This window comes from Scyliorhinus canicula, chromosome 6 (assembly GCF_902713615.1).
Source record: "Scyliorhinus canicula chromosome 6, sScyCan1.1, whole genome shotgun sequence".
NCBI classification, from domain to species: Eukaryota; Metazoa; Chordata; class Chondrichthyes; order Carcharhiniformes; family Scyliorhinidae; genus Scyliorhinus; species Scyliorhinus canicula.
In genome coordinates, this window is record NC_052151.1 from 177909081 (window position 1) to 177931774 (window position 22694).

Genomic DNA, 22694 nt, shown 5'->3' on the forward strand with positions numbered 1-22694 from the left:
GTTTACCGCGACATTGAGGCAGATCTGGCAAAACGCAGGGCTGAGGTCAACCAGGCAAAGTCAGCCCTATACAAAAAGGGGTTCGCAGCCAGGCTCTGGGTCACATACCAGAACAAAAGAGCACATTTTCAGTATCCCGGTGGATGCACACAAATTTGTGCAGACCAATGGCCTGGACAAGGGACAGGCCAGTCAGCGATGAAGGCTGATAGGAGGCGGATCGCTAAAGAAATAGAGACTCATTGGACAGTTATCATGTTTGCCTCATTCTGATCAAAAAGACCGGGTCACAGTGGGGAGCGAGTTGAGGGAAATGCAGGTGAGGGAAAGCGGACAGTCAGCAGGAATAAGCTGGGGGCGAGACCAGCCTCTTTGGAGAGCCACCACACTACAGTAGCAGGGATAACTAGCATGGGAAGACAGACAGCAAGGGGGGGCCGCGGGCCCAGCAGGGAGGGAGCGCCTGGCCAGGAGTGTGGGTGACGCAGGGAGGGGGATGGGGGGACAGGGGGGGGAAGGAACACGTAGGGAACAGGAAGGGGAAAAATAGTTGGTTCTTGGATTGGCATGTAGGGAGCATGCTGAAGAAACTAGATGATGCTGCATCTAAACTGGAGGGTCCGTGGGTAAAGGGAGACCCCGAAGTGCAGGGGCGCACCCACGTGGAGTACACATAGTTGGTGGCCATGTTGGGGGCCCCCTGGACAAAGGGAAACCCCGGAGCACAGGGGCGCGACCTCATGGTGAGAACGGTGACCGTGGCCAATTATGATGGTCCCCCAAAAAAGGGAAACCCTGGAATGCAGGGGCACGCCCACCAGGTAAGTATGCTGAACCCGCAGGAACGGCGGGACAGAAATTCCCCATCAGGATTATCACCTGGAATGTCAGGGGACTTAACGGCCCAGTGAAAAAATCCAGAGTCTTCACCCACTTAAGAAGTCTGAAAGCCGACATAGTTTTCCTGCAGGAGACACACCTGCGGGAGAAGGACCGACTGCGGGTAAGAAAGGGATTAGATTGTTTTTGTTTATTGTTATGTGTACCGAGGTACAGTTAAAAGCATTTTTCTGCGAGCAGCTCAAACAGATCATTTAGTATGAACGAGGGAGTAGGAAGTGAAGGTAGGGATTGGAGGATGGAAGTAGGGAAGGTAGGGCTTGGGAGGATGCAGGCAGGGAAGGTAGAGATTGGGAAGATGCAGGCAGGGAAGGTAGAGATTGGGAGGATGCAGGCAGGGAAGGTCGGGATTGGGAGGATGCAGGCAGGGAAGGTCGGGATTGGGAGGATGCAGGTAGGGAAGGAAGGGATTGGGAGGATGCAGGCAGGGAAGGTAGGGATTGGGAGGATGCAGGCAGGGAAGGTAGGGATTGGGAGGATGCAGGCAGGGAAGGTCAGGATTGGGAGGATGCAGGCAGGAAAGGTAGGGATTGGAGGGATGCAGGTAGGGAAGGTCGGGATTGGAAGGATGCAGGCAGGGAAGGTAGCAATTGGGAGGATGCAGGCAGGGAAGGTAGCGATTGGGAGGAAAGGTCGGGATTGGGAGGACGCAGGCAGGGGTAGAGATTGGGAGAATCCAGGCAGGGAAGGTAGGGATTAGGAGGATGCAGGCAGGGAAGGTAGGGATTGGGAGGATGCAGGAAGGGAAGGTAGGGATTGGGAGGATGCAGGAAGGGAAGGTAGGGATTGGGAGGATGCAGGCAGGGAAGGTAGGGATTGGGAGGATGCAGGCAGGGAAGGTAGTGATTGGGAGGATGCAGGCGGGGAAGGTAGAGATTGGGATGATGCAGGCAGGGAAGGTAGGGATTGGAGGATGCAGGTAGGGAAGGTAGGGTTTGGAGGATGCAGGCAGGGAAGGATGCGATTGGGAGATGTAGGCAGGGAAGGTAGGGATTGGGAGGATGCAGGCAGGGAAGGTAGGGTTTGGGAGGATGCAGGCAGGGAAGGACGCGATTGGGAGGATGTAGGCAGGGAAGGTAGGGATTGGGAGGATGCAGGCAGGGAAGGTAGGGATTGGGAGGATGCAGGCAGGGAAGGTAGGGATTGGGAGGATGCAGGAAGGGAAGGTAGGGATTGGGAGGATGCAGGCAGGGAAGGTAGGGATTGGGAGGATGCAGGAAGGGAAGGTAGGGATTGGGAGGATGCAGGCAGGGAAGGTAGGGATTGGGAGGATGCAGGCAGGGAAGGTAGGGATTGGGAGGATGCAGGCAGGGAAGGTAGTGATTGGGAGGATGCAGGCGGGGAAGGTAGAGATTGGGATGATGCAGGCAGGGAAGGTAGGGATTGGGAGGATGCAGGTAGGGAAGGTAGGGTTTGGGAGGATGCAGGCAGGGAAGGATGCGATTGGGAGGATGTAGGCAGGGAAGGTAGGGATTGGGAGGATGCAGGCAGGGAAGGTAGGGTTTGGGAGGATGCAGGCAGGGAAGGACGCGATTGGGAGGATGTAGGCAGGGAAGGTAGGGATTGGGAGGATGCAGGCAGGGAAGGTAGGGATTGGGAGGATGCAGGCAGGGAAGGTAGGGATTGGGAGGATGCAGGAAGGGAAGGTAGGGATTGGGAGGATGCAGGCAGGGAAGGTAGGGATTGGGAGGATGCAGGAAGGGAAGGTAGGGATTGGGAGGATGCAGGCAGGGAAGGTAGGGATTGGGAGGATGCAGGCAGGGAAGGTAGGGATTGGGAGGATGCAGGCAGGGAAGGTAGGGATTGGGAGGATGCAGGCAGGGAAGTTAGGGATTGGGAGGATGCAGGCAGGGAAGTTAGGGTTTGGGAGGACGCAGGCAGGGGTAGAGATTGGGAGAATCCAGGCAGGGAAGGTAGGGATTAGGAGGATGCAGGCAGGGAAGTTAGGGATTGGGAGGATGCAGGAAGGGAAGGTAGGGATTGGGAGGATGCAGACAGGGAAGGTAGGGATTGGGAGGATGCAGGCAGGGAAGGTAGAGATTGGGATGATGCAGGCAGGGAAGGTCGGGATTGGGAGGATGCAGGCGGGGAAGGTAGGGATTGGGAGGATGCAGGCAGAGAGGGTAGCGATTGGGAAGATGCAGGGAGGGAAGGTAGAGATTGGGAGAATCCAGGCAGGGAAGGTAGGGATTGGGAGGATGCAGGCAGGGAAGGTAGAGATTGGGAGAATCCAGGCAGGGAAGGTAGCAATTGGGAGGATGCAGGCAGGGAAGGTAGCAATTGGGAGGATGCAGGCAGGGAAGGTAGGGATTGGGAGGATGCAGGCAGGGAAGGTCGGGATTGGGAGGATGCAGGCAGGGAAGGTAGGGATTGGGAGGATGCAGGCAGGGAAGGTAGGGATTGGGAGGATGCAGGCAGGGAAGGTAGTGTGGCACCTTGTCAAAGGCTTTCTGGAAATCCAGATATACCACATCCATCGGCTCCCCGTTATCTACTGCACTGGTAATGTCCTCAAAAAATTCCACTAAATTAGTTAGGCATGACCTGCCTTTTACGAACCCATGCTGCGTCTGCCCAATGGGACAATTTCTATCCAGATGCCTCGCAATTTCTTCCTTGATGATAGATTCCAGCATCTTCCCTATTACCGAAGTTAAACTCACTGGCCTATAATTTCCTGCTTTCTGCCTACCTCCTTTTTTAAACAGTGGCGTCACGTTTGCTAATTTCCAATCCACCGGGACCACCCCAGAGTCTAGTGAATTTCAGTAAATTATCACTAGTGCATCTGCAATTTCCCTAGCCATCTCTTTTAGCACTCTGGGATGCATTCCATCAGGGCCAGGAGACTTGTCTACCTTTAGCCCCATTAGCTTGCCCATCACTCCCTCCTTAGTGATAACAATCCTCTCAAGGTCCTCACCTGTCATAGCCTCATTTCTATCAGTCGCTGGCATATTATTTGTGTCTTCCACTGTGAAGACCGACCCAAAAAACCTGTTCAGTTCCTCAGCCATTTCCTCATTTCCCATTATTAAAACTCCCTTCTCATCCTCTAAAGGACCAATATTTACCTTAGCCACTCTTTTTTGTCTTATATATTTGTAAAAACTTTTACTGTCTGTTTTTATATTCTGAGCAAGTTTACTCTCATACTCTATCTTACTCTTCTTTATAGCTTTTTTAGTAGCTTTCTGTTGCCCCCTAAAGATTTCCCAGTCCTCTAATCTCCCAGCAATCTTTGCCACTTTATATGCTTTTTCTTTCAATTTGATACTCTCCCTTATTTCCTTAGATATCCACGGTCGATTTTCCATCTTTCTTCCGTCCTTCCTTTTTGTTGGTATAAACCTTTGCTGAGCACTGTGAAAAATCGCTTGGAAGGTTCTCCACTGTTCCTCAACTGTTCCACCATAAAGTCTTAGCTCCCAGTCTACCTTAGCTAGTTCTTCTCTCATCCCCTTGTGATCTCCTTTGTTTAAACACAAAACACTAGTATTTGATTTTACTTTCTCACCCTCCATCTGTATTTTAAATTCCACCATATTGTGATCACTCCTTCCGAGAGGATCCCTAACTATGAGATCATGAATCAATCCTGTCTCATTACACAGGACAAGATCTAGGACCGCTTGTTCCCTCGTAGGTTCCATTACATACTGTTCTAGGAAACTATCGCGGATACATTCTATAAACTCCTCCTCACGGTTGCCTTGACCAACCTGGTTAAACCAATCGACATGTAGATTAAAATCCCCCATGATAACTGCTGTACCATTTCTACATGCATCAGTTATTTCTTTGTTTATTGCCTGCCCCACCATCTCGTTACTATTTGGTGGCCGATAGACTACTCCTATCAGTGACTTTTTCGCCTTACTATTCCTGATTTCCACCCAAATGGATTCAACCTAATCCTCCATAGCACCGATGTCATCCCTTACTATTGCCCGGATGTCATCCTTAAATAACAGAGCAACACCACCTCCCTTACCATCCACTCTGTCCTACCGAATAGTTTGATACCCTCGGATATTTAACTCCCAGTCATGACCATCCTTTAACCATGTTTCAGTAATGGCCACTAAATCATAGTCATTTACGATGATTTGTGCCACCAACTCATTTACTTTATTCCGAATACTATGAGCATTCAGGTAAAGTACACTTATGTTGGTTTTTTTTACCTCTGTTTTGAATCTGTGCTCCCCTCAGTCACTGTACCTTGTACTGTCGCCCTTATGGATTTCTGACTATGTCTTCTCTGCCTTGCACTTTTCCCCTTACTTCCTTTTGTTTCTGTCCCTGTTTTACTACCTTCCAACTTCCAGCATTAGGTTGAGAGGTGGTAGATTTGGAACTGAGATGAGGAGGAACTACTTCTTGCAGAGGGTTGTGATTTTGTGGAACTCACTGGCCCATAGTGCGGTGGAATCTGAATGATTAAATGGTTTCCAGAATGAGATAGTTTTATTTCTGATTTTAAAAAACGGCTTAAAAGGATATGGGGAACAGGTAGGGAGGTAAATCTGATTGAATAGTCTGATTGAATGGCGGAGCAGACTTGAAGGGCTGAATTGCCTACTTCTGCTCCTAAGTCCTATCTTCCTAAAAGGGATGCTGTCCTGTACATCCAGGGAACAGAGAACTGGAATTCAAGGGGCTGGAAGCTACTCTGCAGCTGTACAAGCAAAGTTGCTACAGTCCTAGATGACCATAGGCTGCTTTCCCTTTTGAGGGAGAGAGCTGACTGGTGGTGATTTAACTTGAGGATCACCACACTTAAGGTGAGGGGCATGGTTGTGAAGACAGGACCTTCATAAATAACGTCAGCCAGTATGGGAATTGAACCGCTGCTGTTGGCCTCACTCTGCATCACAAACCCTATTATGCATTCTCATGTATTTTCTTGAATTTTGTTTACTGAATTATCTGTTGAGCTGCTTGCAGAAAAATACTTTTCACTGTACCTCGGTACACGTGACAATAAACAAATTCAATCCAAACCAGCTACCTGAGCTAAACCAGTCCTTAGATTGTGAAAAGGACTACAATAATGCATGTCTTTCTTTTTTTTTATTGTGGCAAGAATAGTGAAATAATTGAACGTTATTTCCAGCTCCCCACAGTCACTAGAGGGTGCTGTATCCCCATCATTTCAATCTTTTATCATCGCCAATATTTTCACGACGAACATTGAACAAAAACCCAGTGATTCAATGATAAATATTAATAGAGTTATTCAAAATATGTAATTTATTTTAAAACAACAAGTCTCTCCTATTTTTCCTCTCACGAATTCTTCCCCCAACGTCACTCAGCCTGGGACACGAATATGGATATTGTTGTTCATTGGAAGCTTGCATTGGTACTGCTGTGAAATCCTATCTTATCTCCAGTATACCTACAGGGCGATCAATTGAGCTGTTCCAGGAAAAGAGGACATAACTTTAACATTAAAGCTAGGCCAGATTTTGTTAGGTCAGTCCATCAAGAGATGGAGGAGAGGTGGGTAAATAGAGTCAAGATACAGAACAGCCATGGTCTAATTGAATGATGAAACTGGTTTGAGGGACTGAATAGCATTTTCCTGTTCCTACCTACTGCAAGCAATGGCATCTTGTGGCCCCACTGATTAAAAACAACCTTTGCTTTGGATTTTGAAACATTTAGCAATCCTTATCTGCTGTTAAAATTCAAACCCAAGTTCTGTAAAATCCTGTTGGCCAGTCCCTGAGCTACTGTCTCGCTTTTTAAATGTTAACAATGTAGAACATTTCATTTACTCTATTTGTAAAGAAATATTTTAGCAATCTGCAGAAAACAAAGGAAGAATTTGCATTTCTGTAGCACCTTTGACAACGTCAGGATGTTCCGAAATGCTTTATAGCTAATGAAGTACTTTTTTGACGATCACTGCTGCCGTGTAGAACCATGGCAGCCAATTTGCACAATGAAGGTCCCCACTGTGGTAGTCACCACTGTAGTATTGTGTTTACTGCATACGAGGGTATTACGGTAAGGCCCCTGTATTACAGGTACGTGGGTAGATCCCTGCCTGCTGACTCCGCCCAGCAGGCGGAGTATAAATGTGTGGGCTCTCCGAGCTGCAGCCATTTCAGCAGCAGCTGCGGGAGGCTCCACATCTCTGCGTAATAAAGCCTCAATTATACTCTACTCTCGTCTCGTCGTATTTCTTTTTTTTTTCTTTTATCGCTTATTGTCACGAGTAGGCTTCAATGAAATTACTGTGAAAAGCCCCTAGTCGCCGCATTCAGGCGCCTGTTCGGGGGGGCTGGAAATGGGAATTGAACCATGCTGCTGGCCTGCCTTGGTCTGCTTTAAAAGCCAGAGATTTAGCCCAGTGTGCTAAACCAACTCCTAAAGACCCTAAAATTGATAGTACATCAATTTATTACGCAGAGATTTTAAAACAATGGATCTCCGCATCAAACCTGATCGCCTGAAGCTGCACTCTCAAGCAGACAACCCCAAGTCGGCCTTCGCACATTGGCTAGCTTGCTTTGATGCATACGTAGGATCTGTGACTGAACCACCCTCAGAGGCACAGAACCTCCAGATCCTCTACACGCGGCTGAGCTCAGACATCTTCCCCCTCATCTGGGACTCACCGACATACGCTGAGGCCATGGCGCGACTGAAGGAGAACTACGCTCAGCAAACCAACAAAATCTACGCCAGGCACCTCCTCTCCATACGGCCTCAACTCCCCGGTGAGTCTGTGGAAGATTTCTGGCGTGCCCTGCAACTCCGAGTGAGAGAGTGCAATTGCCAGGCTGTTTCGGCTGCTGAACATTCAGATCTGCTACTTAGGGATGCGTTCGTTACAGGCATAGAGTCGGCCAACATCCGCCAGCGACTCTTAGAAGGGGCTACCCTCGACCTTGCGGCGACGAAGAAACTAGCGCTCTCGCTCACAGTCGCCTCACGCAATATACAGGCATATGACCCCGTCCGTACGGCCCACCCCTCCTGGACATTGTGGACCCCGCCAGAGAACATCCTACCGTGGACCTCCCCCAGCCAACCCCAGGCCTGCGCCGCGCAGCAGCCACACAACCCCGGGGAACCCAAAACACCCCCGAAAACGCTGCCCGGCACAGAGCGCGCTCTGCAAGGCCTGCAGTAAGAAAGTACATTTTGCTGCTTTGTGCCAGGCCCGCTCAGTCGCCGCTTTTGCCCCGGCACCCCCCATGTGCGACCTGCGGGTGCCACTATCTTCCTCGCCTCAGACCTCGTGCGGCCCATAGGCACCCACCGCCATCTTGCTCCCCTCACAACACGTGCGGCCCATGGGTACCACCATCTTGCTCGCCCCACGTGCGGCCCGTGGGCGCCGTCATCTTCCCTGCCTCAGGATACCTGCTCGTCGGGCTGCTCATCACCTGCAACCGCCGCCGACCAGTCACGTCTGGCCTCCATCACAATCGACGGAGACGACCGCACAACCTCGCGACTGCGTCGACGACAGTGAAGGTCGACGGGCACAAGGTTTCCTGCCTTCTGGACTCCGGGAGCACTGAGAGCTTCATCTATCCCGATACGGTAAGGCGCTGCTCCCTCGCGGTACACCCCGCTAACCAGAGAATCTCCCTGGCCTCCGGATCCCACTCTGTGGCGATCCGGGGGTACTGCATCGCCACCATCACTATCCAGGGCATAGAGTTCAGCGGCTTCTGCCTCTACCTCCTCCCCAACCTCTGCACTGCCTTGCTACTCAGCCTGGACTTCCAGTGCAACCTCCAGAGCCTAACACTGAAATTTGGGGGGCCCCTACCACCCCTTACTGTTTGCGGCCTCACGACCCTTAAGGTCGACCCACCCTCCTTGTTTGCGAATCTCACCCTGGAGTGCAAACCCGTCGCCACCAGGAGCAGACAGTACAGCGCCCAAGACAGGACCTTCATCAGGTCTGAGGTCCAGCGGCTGCTACGGGAAGGTATTATCGAGGCCAGCAAGAGCCCCTGGAGAGCCCAAGTGGTAGTGGTGAAAACTGGGGAGAAAAACAGGATGGTCGTTGACTACAGTCAGACCATCAATCGGTACACGCAGCTCGACGCCTACCCCCTCCCACGCATATCTGATATGGCCAATCAGATTGCACAGTACGAGGTCTTCTACACAGTGGACCTGAAATCTGCCTATCACCAGCTCCCCATTCGCAAGACAGACCGCCAGTACACCACATTTGAAGCGGACGGCCGCCTTTACCACTTCCTTAGGGTTGCCTTCAGCGTCACTAATGGGGTCTTGGTATTCCAACGGGATGGACCGAATGGTTGACCGGTACGTACTGCCGGCCACTTTCCCGTACCTGGATAGTCACCATCTGCGGCCACGACCAGCAGGACCACCACACCAACCTTTCCCAATTCTTCCACACCGCCAAACTCCTTAGCCTAACCTACAACAAGGAGAAGTGTGTGTTCAGCACAAACCGATTAGCCATCCTCGGCTATGTGGTCCTAAACGGAGTTCTAGGGCCCGACCCCGATCGCATGTGCCCCCTCATGGAACTCCCCCCTCCCCCACTGCCCCAAGGCCCTCAAACAAGAACTCCCCCAACCCCCAGTGGGTCCCAAACCATGTGGACAAGGCCCGCCCACTCATTCAATCCACAGTTTTCCCACTAACAGCCGAGGCTCACCAGGCCTTCAACCGTATCAAGGCCGACATCGCCAAGGCCACGATGCACGCGGTCGACGAGATGCTACCCTTCCAAGTCGAGAGCGATGCATCAGATGTTGCTCTGGCTGCCACCCTCAACCAGGCAGGCAGGCCCGTAGCATTCTTTTCCCGCACCCTCCATGCCTCCGAAATACGGCACTCAGGTCCGATTCCCGGTTGGGTCACTGTCTGTGCGGAGTCTGCACGTCCTCCCCTTGTGTGTGTGGGTTTCCTCCGGGTGCTCCGGTTTCCTCCCACAGTCCAAAGATGTGTGGGTTAGGTGGATTGGCCATGATCAATTGCCCGTAGTGTCCTAAAAAGTAAGGTTAAGGGGGGGGTTGTTGGGTTACGAGTATAGGGTGGATACGTGGGTTTGAGTAGGGTGATCATTGCTCGGCACAACATCGAGGGTCGAAGGGCCTGTTCTGTGCTGTACAGTTCTATGTTCTATGTTCTACTCCTCTGTCGAAAAGGAGGTCCAAACCATTGTAGAAGCTGTGCGGCATTGGAGGCATTACCTGGCTGGCAGGAGATTCACTCTCCTCACTGACCAACAGGAGATTCACTCTCCTCACTGCCTTCATGTTTAACATAAAATCTTGAGGTGGAGGATCGAGCTCTCTACCTACAATTACAAGATTTTGTATCGCCCCGGTAAGCTCAACGAGCCCCCCCCCCCCCCCCCCCCCCCCCCCGATGCCCTATCCCGAGGTACATGTTCCAGCGCACAAGTGGACCAACTCCACAGCCTGCACGACAATCTCTGTCACCCAGTGGTCACCCGCGTTTTTCATTTCATAAAGGCCCGCAATGTGCCCTACTCCATCGAGGAAGTCAGGGCTATCACCAGGGACTGCCAGGTCTGCGCGGAGTATAAACCGCACTTCAACCGGCCAGACCGTGCGCACCTGGTGAAGGCCTCCCGCCCCTTTGAACGCCTCAGCGTGGACTTCAAAGGGCCCCTCCCCTCCACCGACCACAACACGTACTTCCTCAGTGTGGTCGAGATTCCCCTTCGCCATCCCGTGCCCCAACATGACGTCTGCCACCGTCATCAAAGCCATCAATATCATTTTCGCTCTGTTCGGTTTCCCCGCCTACGTCCACAGTGACAGGGGATCCTCATTTATGAGCGATGAGCTGCGCCAGTACCTGCTCAACAGGGGCATTGCCTCCAGCAGGACGACCCGCTACAACCCCTGGGGAAACGGGCAGGTGCAGCGGGAGAACGGAACGGTCTGGAAGGCCGTCCAGCTGGCCCTACGGTCCAGAAATCTCCCGGCCTCCCGCTGGCAGGAGGTCCTTACCGACACCATTCACTCTCTTCGGTCGCTCCTGTGCACTGCGACTAACGAAACTCCCCATGAACGTCTCTTTGCCTTCCCTAGGATGTCCACCTCCGGGGTTTCACTCCCAATATGGCTGGTAGCTCTACGACCCGTTCACCTCCGCAAGCACGTGCGGCTCCACAAGGCAAACATGTTGGTTGAGAGGGTACAGCTACTCCACGCCCACCCGCAGTACGCCTATGTAGCGTAGCCCGAAGGCCGCCAAGACACAGTCTCCCTCCGGGACCTGGCACCAGCTGGGTCCCCCCCCCCCCCCCCGCCCCGGCGCCGCTTTCCCTCCTCCCGGCGCAGCCCACCTCAGCCCCTGCTCCAGGACAATCCGTCCTCCCCTTAGTCCCACCCGTGGATGAAGATGAGGTCGACACGCTCCCGGAGTCTCCGACAAACAAACTGACGCCTGAATGAACACAACAACTTCGTCGCTCGCAACGACGGATCAAGGCGCCCGACCGTCTAAATTTGTAGACTCTTTCGTAATTGTTAACAACCTGTATGTAAATAGTTTCCACCACACCGGCTGGACTCTTTTTCTATCAGGGGGTGAATGTGGTAGTCACCACTGTTGTATTGTGTATACTGCATACGAGCGTATTACAGTAAGGCCCCTGTACTACAGGAACGGGGGTAGATCCCTGCCTGCTGGCTCCGCCCAGTAGGCGGAGTATAAATGTGTGGGCTCTCTGAGCTGCAGCCATTTCAGCAGCAGCTGCGGGAGGCTACACATCTCTGCGTAATAAAGCCTTGATTACTCTCTACTCTCGTCTCGTTGTAATTGATAGTGCATCACCCACAAACAGAAAATGACCTGATCATCTGTTTTAGTGACGTTGACGATGGATACATATTGGCCAGGACTCTCAGTTCCCAATGTTTATCTCAAAAATGACAAATGACTACTACCTGAAAACATGGCTTCTTTGTACAGATTGTTGGTGATGTAGCCCATCCAGTCAGGTGGGGAAAAGCAAAAGGTCACCAGTCATCCCAGCAGCCACTCTCGGGGAGGCTATCCCTGTAAAATGTACTGGATCTGTCTCTGTAAGTTGTGACTGACCCTCCTATTTGTATTAAGGACTTCCAGGATATGAACCGCGCCAGTCCTTGTGAGGAGTGGGGGGGGGGGGACACAATGTGACGGAAGGTTTGATCACAGTTCTCCTAAACAGCGAGACAACTGTCGGAGATTTTAAACTCTTGAGGAATTTTGATTAAGTAGATAGGGAGAAACTGCTCCCATTGGCCGGAGGATCAGTAACTAGAAGACATAGATTTAAAATAATTGGCAAGAGAACCAGAGGCAACATTGGGAAATGCATTTTATGCAATGAGTTGTTATCTGGAAGACATTGCCCGAAAGGCATATTCAGTAGTAACTTCCAAAAGGTAAGTTGATAAATACATTGCAAATAAATTGCAGGGACTGTGGGGAAAGAGCGGGGGAGTGGGATTAAATAGCTCTTTCAAAGAACTGACACAGGCACGTTAGGTCGTCTGGCCTCCTATTGCTCTATAACATTTATGATTCTAAATATAAGAATCTGGCTTTTTCTGGCAGAGCTCCTGGTTCCCTCTGCTTCAATTTTTAAAATTTGCTTCTTTATTGTATTCACTTTTATGCTTCTTTCTCTCTCTCAGCCACTCTGCTGTGTTAATCATTCAATGCATTCTACTTTTCCCACAACAAAGATCAACAATGAGCCTTATTATTCTATAAGGCCAACAGGGAATTGCAAGCTCCACAGATTTACCCCATAATGATTACTTCAATAATATTGTGCCTTATGTTTCTGTTCTGTAATTAAATGCAAGAACTATTCATTAAAAAATAAGTGGCAATGGGTCTTTAACCTGTGGCTAGCAGAGGACCTCCAGATAGCATCGCTCTTCATATGTTTTTCACTGTAGGGATCATCAGTCCAACTCTCACAGTTACCCATCAGCCGATGGACACAATGGGGCAGAAGGAACAATAGATGAGCCGCTACATCAACAGCAGCCAGTCATATTGCAGAGAATGCGAATTAGAAGATATTCAGAAGCGCGGCAGGTAGGTAATGGGCCCGCCAGAAATTAATGCCAAACATCTCATTGTGCTGAAACAAAATAATTGAATATGGCTTGCAAACTCCAGTGAAGATATACACATAGACATTACTTTGCCAGCACATTTCAAAATGCCAAAAGCTAAACCTGCCTTTTACAATTGGAGATATGCTTTCCCATTTAAAAATGATCTTTCAGAGCAAAAACACTGCAGATGCTGAAAATCTGACATAGAAATGGAGCAGGTCAGACAAGTTCATTGACTTGAAGTGTTAAACCTGTTCGTCTGTCACAAATGCTGCCTGACCTGCTGAGTATTTTCAGCATTTTCATTTTTTTAAATTGCCTTTGGTTAATTACACAGTTCATTAAAAAAAACACAAAACATAAACTGAATGAGCTAACTGTTGGTAAGCAAGTGTGGTAATCTGTGTGGGCCCTTTGGTTCAATGTCACTTTCTATGTCACCGTCTCGAACTGTCTTATATGTCCTTCCTCGTAGTGTTGAAAAAAATACTCCGACTGCTCTTAACAATGTTATTTTTCAAACACTCCTGGATGTGGAAATTCTTTTTTTTTCATCTCTTCCACTACAAACTCCTGACTTTTAAACCAGGAGCTTGACATCACTTGATCACTCAATGGGCATCATTTTAAATTTGTGTGGAGCAGGTTAATAGCAGGGTGGCAGCATGTTCTGCGTCTCTCCCCATTTCAAAATCAATTAAAATAAAAAATGGGTAGTGATTTAAAGTGGACTACCAACTCAATAGCTTCCATCTCATAAGGTTGCACAAAGTTAAGATCCACTCCGTTTATAATTATTTGATGCATGTATTCTGTACTGTTCTTCTGAAAATTGATTATGTCCTGAACCACATAGCTGCTTCATTTTCTCAACCATAAAAATTAAATTTTCCTAAGTCAGTTTTATTTTTTCCAGTCACTTGTGGCCTTGCCCTATCCCCAAATCTCTTAATTCCCTCAGTGTCCAAAACTCTATTGATCTCAGTCTTGAATTTAATAATCGATTAAGAATTAACAGGGGCAGAGAATTCCAAAAATGTCGAACCCTCTAAGTGAGGAGGCTTTTTCTCGTCTCAGCCCCATATAGCTGACTCTGACAACCTGACTCTGTGACCCATCATCCGAACCAGGAAAAAAACAACCTTATCAGTAGCTGAGACAGAAAAAAAATCATTTCTAGGTAATATGGGTACAACAAAACTCAAGGAGCCATTTACAGTGGGTGTAGCTGTGTATCTTGGATGGTTGTTCTAATTTTATGTTTGTACACCTATCCTTTGTATCTCTGAAGGGTGGGGCTGGGAATCGTGAATCAACTGTTAAAGTAATAGAGGAAAAGCCCAACTGCAGACAGTCCTACAGGTTTTGGATTTTACCTGGCAAGTGGATGGAGATTTGTTACGATCGCCTGGCTTTACTGACTTTACTTGACAGGTATATAATCCTCTTCTTTTCAAGTTGCATGACTTCATAGCAACTCTGCATTATTACGATCCGTAAGAAATAATGATGTTGCAAATGAAACAGTCCTTGTTCATGTGCAGCAAGTCCTGGATTATATTCAGGCTTGGGCTGATAAGTGACGAGTAATATTCATGCCACGTAAGTGCCAGGCAATGCCTATCTCCAACAAGAGAGAATCAAGCCTTCCTTTGACATTCAATGGCATTACCATCGCCTAACCCCACTCTAGCAGCATGCCCAGGTTTACCATTGACTAGAACCTGAAATGGAGTAGCCAAATGAGTACTGTGACTACAAGAACAGCAAGAGCCTAGAACGTCTGCAGCAAGTAATTCACCTCCTGACTCCCCATCTATAAAGTTCAAGTCAGGAGTGTAATTGATCCTCTCCACTTGCAGTGGAATGCAGCTCCAATAACTATCAAGAAGCTTGACACCATATTACCTGTCCTGAATTTAGTAGTTTAAACCTCTGAATCCCTTGTCCGAGTTGGAATACGAGTTAATTTAAAGCAAGTTTCTAGATTAACGTTTCCATGCAATGGCAGAGTAATGGCATCCGATTGAGCAAATTCCCACCGAGAGCTGGCACATTGATTGTTTGATGACCCAGTACATCCCAAAATCCACAAGAGACATTATTCATCTAGACCTGGTAATTGTAAATCATCCAAATGACACACTGGATGTGAGAGCCAAGACACTCCTGGAGGGCAGTGACAACCAAATGACTTTAATATGATCTGGAATTCAGTAAAACCAGGTATCTTGTAAATCTCAATGAGGTAATCTTTTTGCTATTTCTTTTCAAGATCCAATTTTGTCTAGTCTTTTCCTGTTAATTACCTCTACCCCCCCCCCCCCCCCCCCCCCCCCCTACCACCCACTGAGTAGTCCCCTGCAATGCAAGTCCTCTAACAAGTACTCATTGTTTCCTCTTTCTCAGACAGTTTGATTTTCAGATTCCAATATCATGTCTGGGCAGTGTTACATATTTAAAGATGCTCCACGTGTTCTCTGTTGAAGTGTTGTACTCAAACCTCCCCTGGGCAATTTGTTGAGGTTATTCCCTCATACTTTTAAAATTAAGCTCATTTAAAATTATAGAGTGTACCTGGCTGCTGTACCTTTAGTTTCACTGACTTGCAGACCAGGGTTAAATCATTCAGTGGTCACTGCCCTGTCAGTGTGCCATGACATGTGATGTTTATTGTTTGGATTAATTACCAGGTCTAGATGAGCCATGCTCTTGCAGATTTTCTGATGCGCTGAGTCATGAAGCAATCACACCGTCCATGTGGTAACTCTCGCTGGGAATTTTCCTTGTGTTATTCTCAATCAGCTGCCATAACTCTGCCATAACTCCAGATACACGACATTAAAAATAGTTTCATTGAGTCTAGAGTGACTGATCAGGAGAATGACAGAGATTTCCCCAACTGATTCCAAACTGCCTTGTGTTTCCCCAGTGTATGTTAAGCAAACTCCATTTAAAGTCATTTAGGAGCAGCATTCAAATAGCATTTATTATATTTTCACAGGAATCAGGAGATTGGGGAAAACGTGTTAGCGGTTTGCATGGCTGTTCTTGTTGCCCTTCTTGGATTCAATCTCCTTAACCAAGGATTTTTCAAGGACCTGTCAGTCTTCCACTTCTGCCTGGTTATTGCCAGCTGTCAATATTCCCTGTTAAAAGTAAGTGTATATGACGTGTCCTGTCTCTGATTTGAATGGTGATAATGTGTCACAGCTCTTAACTACTCTTTTCTTGTCCTGTTTCAGAGTGCTCAACCTGATCCTGCATCACCCGTACACGTGAGTAATGAAAACCAGACCTGAAGGGCAAATGCCTAGCATTCAAATACTTTAGCTGGTTGAAGGGCACTTCATGTGATTCCACACTGACAGAATGACAATCCTACCACCCTCCCATGACATCACCTAGCTTTGTCTTGGCCTTAGCCACTTATCCAGTTACAGTGGATCACTTTCTGGCTGATGCAATTGTCCCGCAGGCCCCTGTTAGATTGAGGCTATCTCACGACACATGACGATCCATATGTTGCCAGATTCAAGGTGGGGTTGACAACTCTGGTGAGACATAGTCTCACAGGTGTCATCATATGATCATCTGCCTCCAACCACCCCACCCTCACACCTCTGCCATTGGTCTTCTGACGCATCTGTCTTCACGGTGCCTCACCCCTAACATTCCCGTTATTGCTCACCCGCAATGTCCATCCTCGTGATTCATGACTTCCCAGCCATTTGTAATGACACTTCATTATGTAATTTGATGATTTTTGAATGTCAGTCAAAAAGTCTGTTTTCCCATCTTAGTTTGATTGTTAATAACCAATTTTTTCCAAAGAATTATTGTTGAAAACCACACAATTTTTAACCCTCACTCCAAACCCTGATTTTTCTCCTGGATGTTTGGCTCACAGCAGCATTCTGGAGAGTACGTTTCAGTTCCTGAAGATTTTGGGGCAATCCGGAGCATTGGCAACCCTCAGTGTAGGGGATTGACAGGACTGTATTTATTGCCCATCCCAGATTGCCCTTCAGGCAATTCAGGACCAACCATGTAGAGTAAAACTGGAGTCACAGAAGGCTGTGTCTGCATATGAAGATCAGATTCCCTTCCCTGAAGGACTATAATGAACCAGGTGGATTTTAATAATAATCGCTTATTGTCACAATGGCTTCAATGAAGTTACTGTGAAAAGCCCCGAGTCGCCACATTCCGGCGCCTGTTCAGGGAGGCTGGTACGGGAATTGAACCCGCACTGCTGGCATTGTTCTGCATTATAAGCCAGCTATTTAGCCCACGGTGCTAAACCCGCATATTTCACAATAGGTTGGAAAATTTCAAGGTCATTTAATCTGCTGTCAATCCACAACTCACCGGATTCATGGAATTCACTTTTGCATCTCACAATGCCTACATAGGGGAGACAGTGGCATAGTGGCATTGTCGCTGGACTAGTAATCTAGAGACCCAGAGTCATTCTCTGGGGACCTGGGATCGAATCCCACCATGGCAGATGGTGAAATTTGAATTCAATGAAAAAAATCTGAAATTAAAAGTGTAAAGATGACCATGAAACCATTGTTGATTGTTCTAAAACACATCTCGTTCACTCATGTCCTTTCGGGAAGGAAATCTGTCATCCTTACCTGGCCTGGCCTAAATGTGATGCCAGACCCACAGCAATGTGTTGACTCTTAAATGCCCTCCGGGATGGGGAATAAATGCTGGCCCAGCCAATGATGGCTGTCCCCTGACAGTGTTCACTGTCATAAACAATCGCCAAGAAACACTTGCTTTGTTCATCATAACTTCGATTTTCCCTCTTCTCCTGGTGTCCTATGTAATCTGATTTGGACTCCGTAACTAACCCTGCACTTTGCATTGTGACCATCCCGGGTAGCAATGCAAAACTAACAAGGAGGTAGCAGGTGTTCTGATGATGGACAGAAGATAAATTTGTGCACGTGTTCAGTGGCTTGTTATTAAGTCATTGTATTATTAATTATTTCTAAAATACTCCATTTTGGGGGTGCATTTTCACTTACAATAAAGAGGAAAAACAGACAGATTTACTTTTTTATTTTATTTTTTTAAATATAAATTTAGAGTACCCAATTCATTTTTTCCAGTTAAGGGGCAGTTTAGCGTGGCCAATCTACCTAGCCTGCACATCTTTGGGTTGTGGGGACGAAACCCACGCAAACACAGGGAGAAGGTGCAAACTCCACACGGACAGTGACCCAGAGCCGGGATCGAACCTGGGACCTCGGCGTCGTGAGGCAACAGGGCTAACCTACTGCCACACCGTGCTGCCCAGACAGAGATTTACAATGGGCAGGTGATATATAATGGGCTGGTATAAAATGGGGGGTTAACAAAATGGGGTATATGACAGGCAAGCGTAAATGGGAATGTAGAATGGGAGTGTGTGTAAGGGGCAGAAATGTATAATAAGGAGGTATAAAATGGGGGTGTGTAACGGGCTGGTGTACAACAGGCAGGTGCATATAACCAGCAAAATGGGAGTATTAGAATGGCTGTGTAAAAGAGAGTGTGTTTCATGGCAGTGTTTAACAGGGACGGTTGTATAACCAATGGGGTTCTTTAACACCCCCTCCACCGCACATGCGCCGGGGTGACATCAGCAGCCGCTGACGCTCCGGCGCATGCGCGGACTCATGCTGGCCAGCGAAGGCCTTTTGGCCAGCCGTTCGCGCCGATCGGCAGGGCGCCAAAGGCCGTTCGCGTCGGTCGGCGAGGCGCCAACCACTCCGGCGCGGGCCTAGCCCCTATTCTCCGCACCTTTTGGGAGGCCCGACGCCAGAGTGGTTCTCGCCACTCCGGTACGCCGGGACCCCCCGCCCCGCCGGGTAGGGGAGAATCCCGGCCCTCATGTGTAACAGTTGACAGAGGACAACGAACCCAAAAAGAAACCACTGGCTTCTAATCAACAGCACCTTGCATTTATATTCTGCTGTTAACATAGCAACATATTAAATAGTCCCAAGACCCCTCACAGGAGTGTTAGCAAATTTTGCAACCAGGCCACATAAACGGATATTAGGATAGGCAACCAAAGTTTTAAAGAGCATCTTAAAGGAGGAGAGAGAGGTTGAGAGACAGATACGTTTACAAAAGGAATTCCAGAGTTAGGATCTATGCAAATGAAGGCATTTCCTTCAGTGTTGGAGCGATTGAAATCAGGAATGCTCGAGAGAACTGGAAAATCGCAGGTATCTTAGAAGGTAACAGAGATAGGAAGGGGGAAGTTCATGGAAGGAAAACAGTGATGAGAATTTGAATATTGAGGCTTTGCCATATTTGGAGTCAAAGTAGGTGTGGCAATCCTCACAAGGATCATGAAGAATCACTCATTGATCTCCCTGTGGGGCTCGTTGAGTATGAGTTCCCATGGTAACAGGCTGGGGCCCATCCAGCTGGGACTGATTATCGAGCCTTGTAAATACCATCCCAGACCCGGACTGGGAGTTCCTGTTATTCCCGGGTTGGGACACTGGTGTTGTATGCCACGGGGCGTAGCCTTACTTTTGAGTTAAAATACATTTAGTTTAACCTTTATATCTGTGTCTCCTGGATTACTGCCCTGGAGACGAGGAACAAGAACAGAATTCTGGACAACCCCGCTTTTTAAAAAAACGCCTCCGGTAAGAAGTGTGCGAAAGGAATCTGGAAATTGCCGTTACATGGGAAACACGGACCCTATGATTGTGGAGGATTGGTCCCAGTATGCCGAAAGGATGCGATATTTCTTTTGTGCGAATGGCATAGAGGCTGACGACCAACAAAAGGTAATGTGGAACCTAGACATTCAACATCATTAAGAGCCTGACTTACCCAGAGGTCCCAGACTCAAAAACCCTTACAGAGCTGGTGGACTTGGTGACCAACCACTACGACCCAAGACCATCAGTTATTCTCTCACGCTACAGGTTCAACACAGCCAGAAGACTCTGTGGTGAGCCTTTAATGGAGTTCTTGACAAGGCTCAAGAAACTGACCCAGCATTGCGAATATGGGCTATCCCTGCCTGAGATGCTACGGGACCGGCTTGTATGTGGGATAAACAGCGTCGCCACACAGAAAAAACTGCTTGAAGATCCAGCCCTTGATCTTAAAACAGGCATAGAACTGGCGCAGTCCCTGGAAAATGCCGAAAAACTCCAAGCTTCAATGGACTGCAGCCTGCTCAGTGTTAGACATCCCCATATTGAACAGTAGATTCCCTGTAGACAAGACCTCCAATTCCCACCCACTGCCTGGTTATTGTTCCGCCATGCACACAAGCACATGAGCCTATGATCGCAAAACTCCAGGACTTTTAGAGAAGCTTCTCCAGAGGGCTTCAGGGAGCAGGCACGAGAGTGCTGTACCTGCAGCCTGAGGATACGCCCAATGCAAAGCTGCCAGAATCATCAGCGTGTGTACCGCCCAGCTGGAAGCCAAAGCCACCTCAGGCCTGGACCCTGCAAATCCACCAGCCTGACCAGGATGAACTATCGGGTCAGCAATCACCCCTTGGAAGAGGACACGGGAGTTGCCTTCTTCATTGTGGGGGAACAGACCTTTAGGGGTCTCCAAGCCGACATGATGCCTCCGTGCCAGCGGGCACCAGAGCCACGTTGGCCACGTACATAGAACATAGAACAGTACAGCACAGAACAGGCCCTTCAGCCCTCGATGTTGTGCCAAGCCTTGTCTGAAACCAAGATCAAGCTACCCCACTCCCTGTCATTCTGGTGTGCTCCATGTGCCTATCCAATAACTGCTTGAAAGTTCCTAAAGTGTCTGACTCCACTATCACAGCAGGCAGTCCATTCCACACCCTAACCACTCTCTGAGTAAAGAACCTACCTCGGACATCCCTCCTATATCTCCCACCCTGAATCTTATAGTTATGCCCCCTTGTAACAGCTACATCCACCCGAGGAAATAGTCTCTGAATGTCCACTCTATCTATCCCCCTCATCATCTTATAAACCTCTATTAAGTCACCTCTCATCCTCCTCTGCTCCAAAGAAAAACATTGAAAATTTGTAATCTGTACCCATTATCCTTGATGAATGTACCCTAACAGTTTGATTACCACGTTGCAAAATAATTGTTTTGCCATCTATGCCTATGATCTTCCCTGGGTCTTTCCATTCATTAGAATTGTCTCTCTTATAGTATACCATGTCTCCTTGCTGAAAAACGGTATCTGATGGCCGTACATTATGTCTTAAAGCTCTGCGAATTCTTTCCGAGACTTGTGCTTCCAAAAAAGCTTTTCTACTGCTATGTAATGCATTTAAATGCTCAGCAAAAACAGAGCTGATTGTAGTCCCTTCCCAAGCTGGAGGCTGGTCATCCAAAATGGAGAGAATTTTAGGGTTTCTGCCAAACACTAATTGATAGGGACTATAGCCCCCAACCATCTGCAATGAATTCTTTGCATGTACCGCCCATGCTAAAGCTGAATTTAACTTGCAGTTTGGTCTATCCGCCAAAATTGTCTGGAGCATGTCATCTAGTACCGTGTGGTTTCTTCCACACACACCATTACTAAATGGGCTTTCCGCAGCCGTATTCATAACTGTGATAGTCACATTTTCACACATTATCCCCAAACTTATCAATAGCACATTCTCCCCCATTGTCCGTAAGGAATTTTGCCGGTGGGCCCATTCCTGTCCCTATCCATTTCTCCACGATTTGATCCAGAATTACGCTCTTTTCTTGACTTCGTACAATCGTTGATTGGCTAATTCCGGTTGCTAAATCTACAAAATGCTAAATAAATATATTATTGGCTTTATCCCAGATCTTAAGGCCCATGGCCACAATGTCGTTAAAATCCTTGGACAACAAGCTTTTTATCAGCTAAAGTCCCATTTCCAGCTGCCAGTAACACATCCATAACAACATGGTAGAGCCTCTACGAATTGTAGGAACCACTGTGACCCCAGTCGCCCATGGGCAACAGATGGTCTAACTTCCCCTGGTAGTCATGCAAGGACCAGGAACCAGAGACTGGCTGCAAGAAAATCCAGTTGGACTGGCAGAAGATCTTCAGGATGCCAACCGGGGCCTATATACAGTTGGCAGAAATACCACAAGGTGTTCAAGGAGGCCTTGACGAGATCAAAGAAGTATGGGCAAAGATCCAGGTGGACCCAGAGACCCTGCCTAAATATTTCAGGGCACGACCGTTCCCCTATGCCTTGCTCGCCAAAGTAGAGGCTAAACCTGGGCAACTGGAGTGCCTCGGCATAATCGTCTGGGAAGTTGGAAGATTGGATTGCGCCGGTGGTTCCACTACTAAAACCCGACAAACCTTTACTGAAACTATAAATTGACTGTCAACAGAGTCTCCTGCCTTGACTGGTACTCGATGCTGTATATCGAACATCTCTACGCAAAGCTGGCTGGAGGCCACACATTTATCAAGCTGGACATGAGCCATGTGAAACTCTAACTGAAGCTTGCTATGGCATCCAGGAAGTTTGTCACTATCATACCATAATGGGTATGAATACACCCGCCTGCCTTTTGGAGTCTCATCAGCGTGTGCCATTTTCCAGCGCGTAATGGAAAATATCCTTCAAATGCTGCCTAGGGTGGCAGTGTACCTAGACGATGTGTTAATCACAGGAGCCACCGACAAAGAACACCTGAAAAACTTGGAGGAAG

At 48.3% G+C, this 22694-nt stretch overlaps 1 protein-coding gene across 1 annotated transcript in view; it reads left to right on the plus strand.

Moving 5' to 3' along the window:
- The window catches only part of LOC119967677 (pecanex-like protein 2), a 332932-nt gene that overhangs the window by 99899 nt on the left and 210339 nt on the right, over window positions 1–22694 (plus strand). The window contains exons 10-13 of the mRNA XM_038800498.1: window positions 12843–12984; window positions 14299–14441; window positions 16012–16165; window positions 16253–16285. Of these exons, the coding sequence (XP_038656426.1) occupies window positions 12843–12984; window positions 14299–14441; window positions 16012–16165; window positions 16253–16285 (472 nt within the window). The remainder of the gene's footprint in view (window positions 1–12842; window positions 12985–14298; window positions 14442–16011; window positions 16166–16252; window positions 16286–22694) is intronic.